The 17367-nt window shown below is 31.1% G+C and overlaps 1 protein-coding gene across 1 annotated transcript; it reads left to right on the top strand.

The window, feature by feature from the left end:
- Window positions 1-2693: 2693 nt before the first annotated feature.
- Window positions 2694-11851, top strand: LOC106757701 (topless-related protein 3). Its single transcript, XM_014640455.2, has 26 exons — window positions 2694-2957; window positions 3077-3208; window positions 4535-4714; window positions 4812-4925; window positions 5144-5302; window positions 5654-5828; window positions 5930-6059; window positions 6359-6471; window positions 6618-6750; window positions 6834-6943; window positions 7094-7178; window positions 7248-7321; window positions 7392-7487; window positions 7559-7651; window positions 7829-7956; window positions 8049-8283; window positions 8363-8530; window positions 8620-8703; window positions 9053-9208; window positions 9298-9408; window positions 9510-9689; window positions 9779-9907; window positions 9995-10090; window positions 10680-10862; window positions 10943-11118; window positions 11301-11851. The coding sequence occupies exons 2-26, from the start codon at window positions 3129-3131 to the stop codon at window positions 11515-11517; spliced, it is 3405 nt and encodes a 1134-aa protein (XP_014495941.1). The 5' UTR covers window positions 2694-2957; window positions 3077-3128; the 3' UTR covers window positions 11518-11851.
- The last annotated feature ends 5516 nt before the right edge of the window (window positions 11852-17367 follow it).

Raw genomic sequence — 17367 nt, 5'->3', positions numbered from 1 at the left:
AAGAATAAAATAATTATATTGTATCAAAATATTATTGTTCTTGCTTAAATGGATCCACACAACTGACTTCTTGACTATTCAGGATCGTACGAGAATAATTTTCTACTATTTTTTCCGTATGTAATTTTCATGCTATAAACTTACGAAGTAATACTTCTTGTTATACGTTTGGTCATGGTTACTAGATGTAAATTGTTGATCAATCACATCTAAAATTTTGTCCAGTTGAATAATTGATCTAAATGCCTATTGGAAAGGCTTGACACGTGGCAAGTTGATAGGCACTGCTTGGATATTTGAAAAAAAATATTAATATTTGGCATGATTGATGGAATGGAATGAGAAAAAGACATGAAAATGTGTTGTTAGTAAATTGTAGGGGTATGAGGAGTACAAATTGTGTTGTTGTTTGGATAGTTTGTTAGTATTTGTTGTAGACACAACACAATAAATGTAATAAATGTATAAAGAGATTAAAGGGTGAGTTTGGTTAGACGTTGATTTTGATGTTGATGTACCACAAACACCTCCAATCCATTCAAAAACTACAATATCAATTTATTTCAAAATTATTATATTCCAATTAATCACTTTATTTCAAAATTATTTTACTTTTTTTTTTCTTTACAAATATTTTATCATTAGTTACATGAATATGTTTTAGTCTTGCTATTTGAAAGTAAGTTCTAATATAGACAATCAATTGTTTAATGTACATAGCTAATTCAATACAATCTCGTTCTAAATATTTTATATTATAATAATCAATTATTTTAACATCCATATATAACCAACTGCTGTTTCAGTAGAAAATAAACCATTCACTATTTTTATAATTATTACTTTTATAAACAGTTGTAAAGAAATAAATTCATTTAACCCTTGAATATTTATCTTTTTAGTTAAATATTTGTAAAATGAGTATTTTTCTAATATATTTTTTATTTTTAGTTAATAATTTTTTAGTTAAACGGATAGGAAAAAGGAATATATACTTAAATTACGATATTTGGTGGTGAAATATTTACTACGTGTTGTTTTCAACATAACAAAATTCTCAAAAATAAATTTCATGAAAATGATTAAATATTTATTTACGATTCAGCATTCCGGTATTCATAGATTTATTATTCATTTTCACTGTTGACAACTGCAATAAATAATAGTAATTTTATGGTCAATCAACATGTAAAAGCTATGGTTTTTTTATAGTTTTGAGTTGAAAAATATTAGCCATAAGCAACTTGAAAAATTGATGTGCAACACTATTTTTTATTATATTTGTTTGTAAAAGTATAATAAATAAATGTAAATTTGGTTTAGATATACTTCCTTATAAGTGAATCATTAAAATAAACTATCAAATATGTGTATCTTTATTTTGGAAGAATATTAAAACACTAACACTAACAACAAATATGCTAACTGGTCTCATCTAATTATTGGATCAGTGATTTAAATGAGACGGAATACATAAGTAAAATTATTAAGTCTAACCTATTTTGGTATGTACAATTTTTTTTATATGTGATTAAACTTTTTAATATAAACTAAATCAATAATTGAAGACATTAAAATTTTTTCTTAATAGTTAACTAAATAAAAACAGTGTTAATTTTTTTCTTATTTCTTATCTTTCCTCTTATATCACATTAAAATATGTTTGAAATAATTTCAAAAGTGTATCAACTTTGAAAAAAAAAGATGAGATTCTTCACAAATGTTCGAATAGCAAACAGAAAAAAAAGGAAACAAAATATAATAATAGTAAAACACATGTTATATCTACTTTTTTATATGTATAATTATAAAAAAATATGTAAACAATTTTCATAATTTTATTATGGACGGTAATTTTATTTTAAAAAATAATTAAATTTTAAAAATAGTAAAAAAATGATCAATTCTAAACTGGTTACTTAAAATATAAAGTAATTATTTAATTTTAAACATGTAGTTATTAAAAGAGTGAAAATGGATACATAAAATGAGAAAACCTTTTTATATAATAATATTGACAAAAAAAAGTGAAAAATACTAATTTATAAATAAAAAATAAAATTTTCACTTTTCTATTTAAGTTGTTGAAGTTTTTCCTGAGTTGACTCTTCTTTCCAAGAACAAAACTTGTGTAATAAATTGTGAATTGATTATAGCGTCTTAAAAGAAATAGTGCATACATTTATGATATGGAAGAGATTTATTATTTAATGAGTATTTAATATTTGTGTAAAAATATAAACAAAATGTTAAATAAGTATTAAAAATGAGTTTAAAAGGTAAATAGTATTTTGATTTGTGAAAATGGTTACTTAATTGGTAGCATACCAGGAAGAGACAGTGGCTCACAGCCAAGTCAGAGAGACAAAAATGAAAAACTGAAGCATAAAAAAAATAAAAAAGAAAATATAGTGAGAAAACAACAACCTTGTGGTCCCAGAATGAATGCTATGCAGAAAAGATGAAACCGCGAGTTATCACGATAAAATGAGAGAAAGACACATTGAAAAAGAGTTAGTATTAAATCCCATTATTTATTATAGCTTGAAAGGGAAAGTGACAGAACAGAAAAGATGGGACCGAGTGGACGTGTGTTCAGAATATTCACTTCATTTGAATTGCAGTTTCGAATCCGATACACTCTCCCTCCTTGGCTTATCACTTTATCACTCACCAAATGATAACGGACCCAGTGATAAGTCATCGTACTTCTCAAATAAGAATAAGTACTTATGTCTGATGGGTCAGTAGAAAAAGATAGACTCCTCTGTACAACACATCGAAGATAGCGAGACTCAGTCTCTCTCCATTCTCTCTCTTCCTCCTCCTCTTCTTATCTGCAGCTTTTCAAACCCTAGAATTTCTCGAACTTCGAGCTTCTGTAATCTTTAACAACCACTATATCCTTGGGAAATTTTAGGTTGTGGAGCCTCCCCGGGTTCAGTTTTGACGTTGAGGTTGCATGCTTCATCCCTGATTCGTCTCTGTTTGTGGGGAATTAAGTTATGTACTTTTCTGTAGTCTTGATTTCTTGTTTCTTGTTTTTTTTTTTTCTTTGGCTGTTGTGTGTTCGAAGATCGGGGTTCGAAGATCAAGATTATTGGTGCCTTTCAGTTTGAGGAGCAGCTATGACTTCTTTGAGCCGAGAATTAGTGTTTCTGATACTCCAATTTTTGGAGGAGGAGAAGTTCAAGGAGTCGGTGCACAGGTAAGCGAGTATACTTTGAAATTTTCTTTTATTCTTTTAGCTGATGTTTTGTCTTTGTTCTCCTTATCTCTTCTTCCTCGTTTTCTGTGCAAGTTTTGTCCTGCGAAATGAAACTAGGCAGCAATACTGCAACAAAAAGCGGAGGAAAATTTTGAATTGTTAAAACTTTACTGTTGTTCTTGTTAATAATGGGTAGACTTCTTGTTGAAATTTCAAGTGTCATTACAAATTAATGGTTTGTCTAAGGAGGAATTATTGTATGGCATGAGATCAACACACGTTTATGGTTTTGGTCATTCTCCATATAATTTAGCTGTATTTCGTGGAAATTGGCCTAAACCTTATGTATGGTGGTCTTGGTCCATTCTCCATATAATTTCTCCAGTGTATCCTAGTTTTGCTAAATTAAAAATGAACACCTGGTTAAAAATTGACACCATTTGCTTACATGTCGCTTTCTAATTTGGGGAACGTGCGGATACATCCGAAATTCCTCATGATTTATCTGCTGGTGGAAATGCTTTCAGCCGAGGATTTAAATTGCTATCCCTGTTTTATCGCAATCCTTGATTTTTGTGAAAAATTGTGGACAAATGCAGCCAATGCCGCCGATGAGATCCCTAAAATCTTGACATTGGAGCTGCAATTTCTGTTTGCGAACCTTGTTTTAAAACCTTGCTTTCAGCTTAAGCTATGATTTTTTAGATGGTGAATTGTATTCAAAATGAGTTAAAAATAATAGTTAAGTGATTTGAAGAATGTTTTCAAATTTATGTCTTAAAGCTGACGGATATCCTTGTAATATAATCCAAGAAGCTTAATTTGGATGTGGGTAAATGAATTATAGAGCCAGGTGACAGTGAATTATCTGGTTCACATTTGTTTTGTAAAAATATTATTGACAACTGAGGAGTTCTATTTCAAGAATCAATCACGACTTGTCACTGCCATTGTTGTCACAATTTAAAAGTTTTCTGTATTCACAATTTTTGAGGTTTTGGAAGTATTTATAACCATGGTTGCAACTACCGTTAACTTAAAATTGGGAAGAACAAAATATATTGCACTTCTTTTTCTGGCAGTTGCTATAGATGGTTTTCTGAAGTTGAAAAGCAATGAATTACTTGAATATGAAAGCTGAACTTGCAAATATTACGAGATTTCTTTTTGTGTAGAAAGGCTGAGATGCATAATCACTTAAATTGGAATTTAGATGATAATAAAATTAATCGGAAACACTTTCTCTTCCTTTGCTAAACGTATCCTCCTATTTTTGACATTACCATTGCTGGTTATCTCTTTCTTGAATGTTTCTTTTTGGTCCAGGCTTGAGAAAGAATCTGGGTTTTTCTTCAATATGAAGTACTTTGAGGAAAAAGTACAGGCTGGTGAATGGGAAGAAGTTGAAAAGTACTTAAGAGGGTTTACTAAAGTTGACGATAATAGATACTCCATGAAAATATTCTTTGAAATCAGGAAGCAGAAATATCTTGAAGCACTTGATAGGTATCTATTAATTGGAATTGCTTGGGGATTTTCTGATGATGTTTGTGCTTATGATGGTGGTACTTCACATGTTTTTTCTTTGGTGCTGCTAAATTAGGCAAGACAAGGCAAAGGCTGTTGAGATATTAGTGGGTGATTTAAAAGTTTTCTCCACGTTCAATGAGGAACTATACAAAGAAATCACCCAACTTTTAACTCTAAGTAATTTCAGGTATTATCTTGTCTTGAATGTACAGTCTAATAATATAATACAATGCCGTTGAAAGTGATTTCAGTCAAATGTCAATATTCTTCAATCTTGATTAACATAGAGTCTGTGAAGAACTAAGTTTACCAAATTGTGTCATGTTTCCTTTTATGACCGGTAGATCTACAAGATTAATTAATTTCTAAGATTATTTGGTTTTCCCTTTGCATTTTAAATTTCAGGGAGAATGAGCAATTGTCCAAGTACGGTGACACCAAAACTGCTCGAGGGATCATGTTGATAGAGCTAAAAAAGCTAATAGAGGCAAATCCTCTTTTCCGTGACAAACTTATCTTCCCTACCCTTAGGTCATCAAGATTGCGGACGTTGATCAATCAAAGGTGTAAATGCTATAGTTGTAGATTTATTCATTCTGTCATATGCTAAAGTAGATGTGAGTTTATAATTTCAACTGATTCTATTTCTCTCTCTCTCCTGACTAGACTTACGGTTTTTCTTAATTCACTTGTTTATAGTTAAGTGGTTTCTTTTCTACTTGGCAAATGCAAGGCAAATTGTGTGGCTTTTTTCTTTCTATAATGTACAAAAATTATATCTGATAAACTTTTGCATATGGTACTAGTTGATTATATGTTGTTTATTATTGATTGTTGATTAGATATATTTGTTTTTTAACTTGTTATTTCTAGCCTTTTCTTTTATTAAGCCATTTGTGTCCCTAATCAATGCAGTTTAAACTGGCAGCACCAACTTTGCAAAAACCCTAGGCCAAACCCAGATATAAAGACTTTATTCACCGACCACACATGTACACCTCCTAATGGTCCTCTAGCCCCCACTCCTGTCAATCTTCCAATTGCTGCTGTTGCAAAGCCTTCTGCTTATACTTCAATTGGAGCTCATGGTGTATGATATCTTTCATTTCATAAATTGGGTTTCTTGTACTTTTAATCAATTACAATCTAACTTATCCTATTTATTAATGAATCAATATTTTGTTTATATAGCCCTTTCCCCCTGCCGCAGCAACTGCTAATGCTAATGCTTTGGCTGGTTGGATGGCCAATGCCTCAGCTTCATCCTCTGTCCAAGCAGCTGTTGTCACAGCATCAACCATGCCTGTCCCACAGAATCAAGGTTAAAATTCCACTCTCTCCCCACACAATATTTTGAAAGATTTGTGGTTACCTTACTTTTGTCTATACATATCACAGTAAGTTTTATTAAATTTTTCGTGTTGCACGCAATAGAATTTTTCACTTGTTTACCTTCATCTGGAAATAATTATTGTTATTGGTGGACAGGCAGCTGAATTGTTATTTAACTGGATATGCCATCAGGATATTATATTTCAAATTTTACTTAGAATTTTACATATTTTGTATTCCGGTGCAAGATGGTTTTATGACTTTAATGCTATGCCCTTTTGTAAACAGTGTCTATCTTGAAGCATCCAAGAACACCAACAACTCCTGGCATGGTTGACTATCAGAATGCTGATCATGAGCAGTTAATGAAAAGACTCCGGCCTGCTCCTTCTATGGAGGAGGTGATTCTGATGATTTTTGTGTTTAATTTTATTGTGATTTGGGTATTCTTGAAGCCAGTGGTTTTTCTTCTCCAAAGTTGTATAGGAGTCCTAATATTGTACTTTTTGGTGATTTTTGTTACTATGATTCATGTCTATTCTTTTAGGTTTCCTATCCTGCCTCTCGACAAGCCTCTTGGTCTTTGGATGATCTACCAAGAACAGTGGCAATGACATTGCATCAAGGATACTCTGTGACAAGCATGGACTTTCATCCTTCACATCAAACCTTTCTTCTCGGTAATTTCTATCTTTATTGCATTCTGTGTAATATCTTGTTCAGCATACTGACACAAACATAATTACATAATTCTGTTGAGCAGTTGGTTCTACTAATGGGGAAATTACACTTTGGGAACTGGGGTTGCGAGACAGGTTGGTCACAAAGCCATTCAAGATATGGGATGTCTCAGCGTGCTCATTACCATTTCAGGTTTTTAATTTCAATTTTCAACGAGTCTTTATACTATTCAATATTTGCTTTTCTACAGTACCTTTGGTTATGGTCTAACCAGATGTTACGGTGGTCATTGGTGCTTGATAATTCATATCCTTTGGAATTTTATAGTCTTAATTTTCTCAGGCAGCTATGGCCAAAGATGCTATGGCCAAAGATGCTTCTATTTCTGTCAGTCGTGTCACATGGAGCCTGGATGGAAATTTTGTGGGTATGTGAAGTCCTTAAAACCATTTTGAAACTGTCACAATATAATTTCTTACCGGTTTCTTTACTGTAGGTGTTGCATTTACTAAACATTTGATTCACTTGTATTCTTACATTGGATCAAATGAGCTGGTTCAGCGTATGGAGGTGAGATTATTCTTTTAAGAAGTAACCAAAGTTGTTTTTGCAATTTGTTTTCATTTCCTTGCCAATGCAGGTTGATGCCCATATTGGAGGTGTTAATGACTTGGCATTTGCTCATCCAAATAAACAACTCTGTATTGTGACTTGTGGAGATGATAAGTTGATAAAGGTGCATAAATCTACTTGCAATTTTGGATTATTTATAAATGTTATATTGTCTAAAGAAGAGACTCTTAATAGGTGTGGGATTTGACTGGACGGAGACTATTTAACTTTGAGGGTCATGAGGCACCTGTATATTCTATCTGCCCTCATCACAAGGAGAACATTCAGGTAGAAGAATTATATGATATTTTCTCTATCAGTCTATTCTTTGGATTTTGTAGGAGTTATAATTTGGTTCTAGTAAAGCCCAAGAGTGCTCCTTGTAATTAAATAAATTATGTGTACATATTGTTCATGATTGAATTATTCTGGTAAACACATTTGATGTTTAGTCTAACTCTGCAGTTTGTATTTTCAACTGCCATTGATGGCAAAATAAAAGCCTGGTTGTATGATAATGCGGGCTCTAGGGTTGACTATGATGCCCCAGGCCATTGGTGTACCACGTTGCTCTATAGTGCTGATGGAAGTAGGTAAGAAGGTTTTGGATTTGGATTAATTGAGATTTATCATTAAATGGAACTCTATTAATATGTTCCATAATTATCTTCCCTCGTTTGTGTAGACTGTTTTCCTGTGGGACTAGTAAAGATGGCGAGTCATTTCTTGTTGAATGGAATGAAAGTGAAGGAGCTATTAAGAGAACATACAATGGGTTCAGAAAGAAATCTGCTGGTGTTGTGCAGTTTGACACAACCCAAAATCGCTTCTTGGCTGCTGGTGAAGATGGCCAAATCAAATTTTGGGAGATGGACAGTACTAATCTTCTAACAAGCACTGATGCAGAGGGTGGATTACAGGTGGGTTTACCTCTGTTGTTTTTAGTATAGCTAAAACTTTATAAAGACATGCCATATATAATTGTATGAATCTAGTCAGGCCCTTCCACTCTTGAGATTCAACAAGGAAGGAAGTCTTCTTGCTGTCACCACTGCAGACAATGGATTCAAAATTCTTGCTAATGTAAGTGGCCTTAGATCCTTGAGAACAGTTGAAACTCCAGGATTTGAAGCATTGAGGTCACCCATAGACTCTGCTGCAATCAAGGTTGTGATATATTTCTTCACCTTTTCTTTGATTTTGATATTTAGATCGAAATACATATTAATACTGTCCATTTGGTTTGTTATATCTAGGCATCTGGCTCTTCTGCTGTTAATGTTAGTCCTGTCAACTGTAAAGTAGAAAGGAGCTCACCTGTCAGGCCTTCTCCAATTCTTGTATGAATTTCCCTGTGAATTACCGTATTCCTGATTATGATGTTAGCATGGTGACAATGATATACTAGTCATAGGTTAACAATTAGAAGTATTATGACTTCTGTTTCCTTTCTTTTAATATTTACGAAGAATATTGGATCAGCTTGATCCTTTCTTCTTCCAGTATGCTTAACTCCACTGTGTCATGCCCCTGCATATCGTGGAGGACTGATCATCTTTTGGATATTTATATCATTTAATGTCTGAATTTGTTAAATTATATTTCGTTGATTATATTTTCTGGAGTTACTTTATTGGTCTTGAATTATGTACTCACAACACATGATTGGTTTTTCCATTTTCAATGAAGAAAGGAGGAGTTGATCCCACAGGTCGAAATGCAGAGAAACCTATAACTGTGGAAGAGGGAATTGATAGAGCTAAACCATGGCAGCTGTCTGAAATTGTTGATCCTGTTCAATGTCAGTCAGTTACCATGCCTGACAGTACAGATTCTTCCAGCAAGGTTTGTTAGTTGTAACAGAGTGTGATTGCCATTTTGTATTGACAACTCGGTTCCTGTGAACTTTTTTAACTCTTAAGAGTCATACATAGGTTGTTAGACTTTTGTATACGAACTCTGGTGCTGGTCTATTGGCACTTGGTTCAAATGGTGTTCAGAGGCTATGGAAGTGGGCTCGTAGTGAACAAAATCTCAATGGGAAGGTAATGATAATCTCTCTCTAGTCTCTCTAGTCCTATGTATGCTCGTGATTATTTCCCACCTTTCAATAGAGAACAGAATTCTCAAGCTTATATGGTTTTAGGCTACTGCCAGCGTTGTTCCACTGCATTGGCAACCTCACAGTGGTCTTCTTATGACTAATGATGTCTCGGGTGTCAACCTTGATGAAGCTGTTCCTTGCATTGCACTCTCAAAGAATGACTCATATGTTTTGTCTGCCTGTGGTGGAAAGGTTTCATTATTTAACATGATGACATTCAAGGTACATGTCCTTGGATACAATACAACCACAACATTTCATTCAGCTGCTAAGCTTACTGTTTACTTATGTAATTTTTTTTTTCATTGTAGGTAATGACAACATTCATGCCACCACCCCCTGCCTCTACCTTTTTGGCTTTCCACCCTCAAGATAATAACATCATAGCCATTGGGATGGAGGATTCAACAATTTACATTTATAATGTTAGAGTCGATGAGGTGATTACTATCTTCAACAGTTTTCTTCTTTTTAACCATTATGCTATTATTTTTAAATTATCTCATTTTCTCTTGGGTATCTTCTAGGTGAAATCCAAATTGAAGGGTCACCAAAAGCGAATTACTGGTTTTGCCTTTTCAACCTGCCTTAACATCCTGGTTTCATCTGGTGCTGATGCTCAAGTATGTCGTGTAACTGTTTTTGTTCATTTTAGATTCAGTGATTTGGAAAGCCTCTATGCATAATGATTTATTTTTGGGGACATCCATTAGTTAACCATTTTTCGGTTGTTGTAATTATTCAATGTTGTCTTAGATCTATTTTCTAGTGTAAAACAAAAGAGAACATGATAACCTTTATTGACTAAAGATATCTTAAATTATAATATATAAGTTATTGCAAATATCACCTTACAAAATGATTTTATAATATTAAGTTTGAAGTTTCTTTTCTAAGATGATATTAAAGTCACTCTTAACTAAAATTGTTAGACTATCGTGCTACTTGCTATTAAACTATTATTGAACAACTATAAATTTTTGTTCCCATACTTATAATGTCTGACAAAAAAATATGATTAAATTATAATATATGATTAAACTCAACTTATAAAACAATTTTCTGGAAATGTTTTATATTTTCTGACTAAAGAAATTAAATCTCAATTAACTTCATTTAATTATTTTACAAGGAAGGTGACTACATAATTTTCTGTACTGTATCAATTTTCTGTACTACATAGTTTTCTTTACTGAAATAATTTCCGTACAGCTCTGTGTATGGAACATTGATACATGGGAGAAAAGAAAATCAGTTCCACTACAACTGCCCACAGGAAAGGCTCCTGTAGGTGATACTCGTGTGCAGTTCCATTTAGACCAAATTCGGTTACTGGTAGCCCACGAGACTCAATTGGCAATTTATGACGCCTCTAAAATGGACCGGATTCGGCAGGTAAAAAATGATTTTTCTATCTGGCACAGATATTGCTTCTTGTTGCTGTCAAAAGTTGAAATTGAAATAACTTGCTGCAGTGGGTTCCTCAAGATGTTCTGGCTGCTCCCATATCATATGCTGCTTATTCCTGCAATAGTCAGTTAATCTATGCTACATTTTGCGATGGAAATACTGGGGTTTTTGATGCTGACAGCTTGAGACTGAGATGTCGTATAGCACTATCCACATACTTTTCACCTGCGGCTTTAAGTGTGTAAGTTTCTTCCTTGTACATGAAACCCAATGAATTTTATCTAACTCTTTACTGTTTTAAAACATTGAAATTTATTCAAGAATGTATTGTGAAGTCTTATTTTCATTTCTTGATGTCGTGATATGCAAAATCCTTGGATTGAAAGTGAATTTGGGAATGATATTTTGTAATTCTTATTGCAGGAATCAATCTGTGTATCCTGTTGTTGTTGCGGCTCATCCAGCAGAGGCCAATCAATTTGCCGTTGGATTGACAGATGGGTCCGTGAAAGTAATAGAGCCCAGTGAATCGGAAGGTAAATGGGGAACCAGTCCACCTATAGATAATGGAATAGTAAACGGTAGGACGGCATCATCATCTACAACAAGCAACCACACACCAGATCAGGCACAAAGATAAGAACATTCATTGTACCATACCAGCATATTCTTTTTCCATCTGTAATTTGATCACCTTAGATTTTTAGATTTTTATCCCCCTATTTGTCCCTAATCAAGGTCTTCTCAGGGTCAATTTGGACATAAAAATGGCAGATATATAGCAGCAGGCTCATGTCTTGTATACCTAAATTGATTCTAGTCAACTGGATTACATTATTTATAATGAACTGTACCTCTTACTTGTCCACAATGTGAATCCTGCCCATTCGCCTCTCATTTGTATGAAATCTGTTAGTTATATAGATCGATTATGTGTTGCTTCCTTGGATGACATAATCTGACTTGACTTTTCAGACAGTTGTTTGTCTCATGAAGCGCAACGCCGTTAAAGAAAGGAAAAAGGAAAAAGTATCTTTAATAATTGTTTTTTGACAATATATATATATATATATATATATATATATATATATATATATATATATATGACAGTTTGTAATTAGTATGTTTTAAATATTTTGTCCTCATATTTGGACATTATTTTTTGGATTGTTTTTAATAATTTAGTAGTAGGTTTTCTTTCTGCCAAAGATAGTTAATATCCAATTGCACATCGAAATTCATAATTATTTTTCAGGTTGATTAATCTGAAAAGTACTTTCGGATCAAGAAACATATTCTAAATTGCACCTCTATTGCGGATCGACAATTCATTCCGAATTTAACTTTTCGGTACACTCCCTTTAGAATCCATAATCCGGAAGTCATTCCCCATATCCGAAATAGTAGAGTTGGAGGGAGAAACCAATGCAGAAGCCGAAAGAAGTAAAGAGCTGATGGTGAACGGGAAAGAGAAGAAAAATAAATAATTACCATTGTTATTATTACGAAAAGGGTAGAATGGACATTTTAAAAAGTTAGGGTAGTGCAGGAAACAAACGGGGTGCAGGAAGTAGTAGCCCATGGCCGAATACGATATAGGATAAGCGTAAGAAAATATGGACTAGAATTATATTGGAAATGTAGCTGTGTGGAATTAGATTGCTTGAATTCACAAGTATAATAAATATTTCTCAGTTAATTATGCTAGATTTATTTGTTATTGTTTATATTTTAAGACGAATCCATATTTAAGAGTGGAAGTCACAAATATAACTAATGCTCGTGCGTAATTAAAATTGTTGGATAAAATTATGATATAGATTAATTATAGCCAACTAACTAAATCTAAATCTAAGAATAATGTTTCATTAGACATAAAGTAATAATTAGAAAAAGTTGTTTTGAGAGTATTTGTAGAGAAAAGTGTATAAATGGTGTAGTGGATACGATTTGACAGTTGTCGACTAAGATTGTTTTAAAGAAAATGAGATGAGATTTATTTTGATTATTGAAGTTAATGCAGCAACACGTGTTCAACATATGAACCGTAGCATTGCTTAGCAAAGTGTTCAACATATAAAGTGGTTGAAGAACATCAAATAATTGGAACACCACTTAGGGAAATGGGAGCACCTTAAAGGGGCAAGTTGGGCCCCATATAGTGCCCCTTCTATGGTTTCCCATTTTATTCACTAAAATATATCGTCCATTTCAAATCACCATTTATTTTATATCTTATTTATTTGATTAATTATGTTTAAATTTTGAAAAAAAAATTGTAAAAATATGCAATAATTAATCATTATAATTTAAGTAGTATAAATCAATGCCTTTTAAAACTACATAGAATGTTTTGTTTTTGGAATAAAAAATTGAGTCCACAAAATAAATGAGTGATTTGGTAGTATAATAGATGACATTTCTTGTATATCACTTACTTCAAAATCAAGAGATGAGTCTTTCTATCTTCATTCTTCAACTTTTTCTACTAACTAGTCTTGGTTTAGTAACCAATGTGTCAACTCTAAATTCTTGTTCGAATTGTGGAGACTTGATTGTTCCATATCCTCTGAGCACAAATGAGAATTGTGGAGACAAAAGGTACAAAATTTATTGTAATGATGAAAAATTAGAGTTTCTTTCTGCAACAGGAATTTACTATAAGATCCTCAGCATTGATCCAAGTGCTAATAAACTTGTGATTATGCCACCTCCTATTTTGAAGAACACTTGTTATTCTTTGGATCTTTTAATGGGAGGTTTGTTGCTTGATGAAAGCTTACCTTTCAATATATCTACACAGAATACAGTGTTGTTGTTTAATTGCACTAGCAATATCCTTCAATCTCCACTCAATTGCACTTCAAATAGTATTTGCAGACAGTATGAGAAAAAGGTAGAGGAAGGATTTGGTTGTATGAACACTCTTTGTTGTCATTACTTAAAGGATTCAGCTATGAATTCTCATAAGATCAGAGTCAGGATTGGAAGCTGCACAGCTTATACTTGTTTGGTAGGTTTCACACCTGATGACCCTCTTCAAACTTGGAATTATGGGATTGAGTTACAATGGATGTCTCCTAATTTATTATAAGATTATGTTTTTAGTTTCATGTTGCTGCAATAACTCATTTCATGTAATGTTTTCTGTTGTTCAAGACAAATCTCAATAATAATCATCTTACTTACAACTTATTATTTTTCTTAATTTTGTTTTAATTTTAGAATATACTTTTTAGTTACTATATGTATAAACTTTTATTTCTTTTATTATGTTTATTACAATATTAATATTGTAACATATTTTAATAAATCAATCAATGTTACTTCATTGAAATATAAAGAAAAAAAAAAAAACTTGATAGCAAGCGATAAATTCAAATAAAGGTCCCAACAACTACAACCTTTGTAGTTGCACAATAAAGAAACCTAGGAGCCTCCACAATCTACTTTTATGCATATATGTTACGTTGTTACACTTTTATTCGCTAAGACATGTTATTCTTTTCTTTTTATGATTTTTTTAATATGTTACTTGCATGAGAGAGATGGCCTTAATCCTTAAATTAATTACAACAAATAGCAATTCATATGCTTAGATGATAATCAACTCAATTTCGTAAAATTTGTGACATGAAAATATTCGATTTTTATGTATTAAGCCCTCATTTAATTTTAAGGTGGAGGAGATCTTTTGTATGAGAAAATTCGAGCACAAAAAAATTAAAATTCTTTGTAATGATGTTTTGATTTTAAAATATTATTGTAGTTATTAAAAACTATTACAACAGTAATTTTACGTGTAAATACACGTGTGAACCAGTAATTGTATTCTAGTAGGTTTGAACCGTCATTATAATTCTAAACTAATGAGAAAAGAAAATTTAACCAAATTTAAAAGAAATAAGACTAAACTAAAATTTTAAAATAGTTTAATCCTTCAAGAGAAAACATTTATTTTCAAAATAGAACAAAAAGAAAGTATTAAAACTTGAAAATTAACCAACTTAAGTTCCTCAACATATATATATTTTCATTCATTCATGTTCTTGAGTTGATGAATAATTTCCCCCTGTTCATATCAAATTGTGGTCATGACAGCTACCTAAAAAACAATTATCCATGTGTATTTAGTTTTTACTAAAAATAAAATCATGCAAACCGTACTAGATTATTTTGAGTTAAAATATAGAATAACAGTATCATGACACATTTTTACATTCATTTGACACAGAATATAAAGATAAAATGGTTTTAAAAATATAAAGTTTTGTATTTTTTCAAAAAAGAAAAAAGTGTATAAAGTAAAGAAGGATACTGAAATGAATGTAAAAAGTTTAATCTATAACCTTTAATATTTTGCAAAACAACTAATTCATTTTCTATGTATGTAAAGCGTAAATTCGAAATTTATCGATTACTTATCTAAATTAACTTGATTTGATTAGAAGATTCGGATGCATTATTTGAAATTTGAAAAGATAAAGAAATGGAGAATAGATGGATAAGATGAAAGTCTGAATTTTATGTTGCAAAACTAAATAATCTTCAAAATAAGAGCGTTATCATCATTTCAATATTTTGTTTGGAGAATTTTAAGAGAATAGGGTTACAACAGTCTAATTTAAATTGTAAGGGATTGATAAAAGAAGTGATGCATGTCTGATATGTGTATAAATATAACATGAAATAATTAATCATATATTCTTAAGATGTAAGATAGGTAGTAATATCTGAAACTTGTGTGATAAATGTGTTAGAGTTTAGAATATACATCAAAATTCAATATTGAAACATTTCTAAGTTCAAACTTGAAAACTACGTTTAGGAAAGCAAGCTTCATAGAATATTGGTCAACTACTTCATTTTTCAACTACTCCTTTGAAAATTTGTTCTGTCATCACATATATAAGATTTATTATCTATACCATGGGGCTGCAAAGATTGTGAAAACAAAAAAAAAAAATACTAATGCAAACATTCACCAGTTAATCAATTTTCAAAGGACTTATGTAGGTTTGTTTTTTATTTCACCACCATAGGTGATATTAAATACATGAGAGCAAGTATCAAGTTGTTGATAAAAATATTGAATGTGATGTAAATGGAAAATAATATAACCATATACTTTCTAAATGGGTTAAAGAATCCAAATGCTCTAATATATTAATATATACATTTTTTTTATAAAAAAAAAATGATCATATGACCGTTTCATATTAAAATTACAAATTTTTATGACTTTCAATTTTAGAGAGTTTTACTAAATTATATTGGAAAAGAAAAAACTTAACAGTTCCATAATTTTTATCAGATTTAATTTCATGAAATTAAAACTAAAAGGAAAGGATTTCTATTGAGGAAAAACATTTGATACATTAAAAAATATAAAGTAATGTTTTTCAATTTTTTTCACTTTTATAGTTACATAAAATGAGTAATGAGAGCTAATATTAATAAAATCGTCATGGAAATGTTTTTTTTTTCATATTACGTGGAAAAAAAGTGTTTCTCTATTTATAAATATTTATTAATGTTATGAAACATCTAATTTATTATTTGCTATATGTAATACACATTTTTATTATGAAACAATCTGTAATACCACAATATTTATTTAACCTACTTTACCACTCAAGCTTTTAAAATAAACAAATTTTCAAATGGCTTTAGTGTAGAAATATTAGGAAACATACATTAGGGCAAAATTTTCTAGGAATAAAAGTATTTTCCAAAGAATAAAGATTCGAGGATCTTTAATTAGTTTATGAATAAAAAACAAAAGAATAAAGATTCTAGGATCTTTAATTATTTCTGCTATCATTGTTGTTTCCACAATTGCATTTATTACTATTTTTGTCATCATCCCTTTGCCACTAATATATGTTCACCACAATTAGTACCAACACTGTCATAATAGTTTGTTGATTTACTATTTTTTCATTTCAAGTAAATGTATTTTTTAAAAAAAGTTTACATAAAAAATATTTATTTAAATAGATACACGAGTTTTCTAAAACTAAATACATCATTCACTTTCTTTTTTCAGAAAGAACAAATAAATATGAAGAAGGCAATTGAATTTTTGCAGAAGAAAATGCCATAAGATGACATTTATCTTTTTTTTTTTTTTTTTGTATAAACTAAAGACATTATTCATAAATCTAAACATGTATAATTTTTTCAAAACATCAATAAAAAATAAAGAAAAATCTATTTATACAAATAAAAAGAAAATATATAATTGAAAAGAAAAAGGAAGGGCAAAGTTGCCCTAATATCCCACTCTACTCTCCTCCTGATAATAAAAACAGAGAAGATCTGATTAAGATTATAATGGTATTGATGATTAAGGTTTGTATGACTTAGGTGTCAACTTGTGGTTTGAGATTAAATATTATTCATTTAATTGGGCAATTTGATTGGAGATTAAGATTCATTTTGAATATATAAATATATGATGAGTAGAGGCAGTAGTAGTGGATTACAG

This window comes from Vigna radiata, chromosome 3 (genome assembly GCF_000741045.1).
Source record: "Vigna radiata var. radiata cultivar VC1973A chromosome 3, Vradiata_ver6, whole genome shotgun sequence".
Taxonomy (NCBI): domain Eukaryota; kingdom Viridiplantae; phylum Streptophyta; class Magnoliopsida; order Fabales; family Fabaceae; genus Vigna; species Vigna radiata.
Note: the sequence above shows the minus strand (reverse complement) of the source record. Positions and strands in the feature narration are given on the sequence as shown.

Bases quoted from the DNA above. Each gene is read 5' to 3' on its own strand.
- LOC106757701 (XM_014640455.2), top strand. From the start codon at position 3,129: ATGACTTCTTTGAGCCGAGAATTAGTGTTTCTGATACTCCAATTTTTG. The intron at 5,829-5,929 runs GTATGATATCTT...TTGTTTATATAG, and splicing joins CTTCAATTGGAGCTCATGGT to CCCTTTCCCCCTGCCGCAGC. The intron at 6,751-6,833 runs GTAATTTCTATC...TCTGTTGAGCAG, and splicing joins ACATCAAACCTTTCTTCTCG to TTGGTTCTACTAATGGGGAA.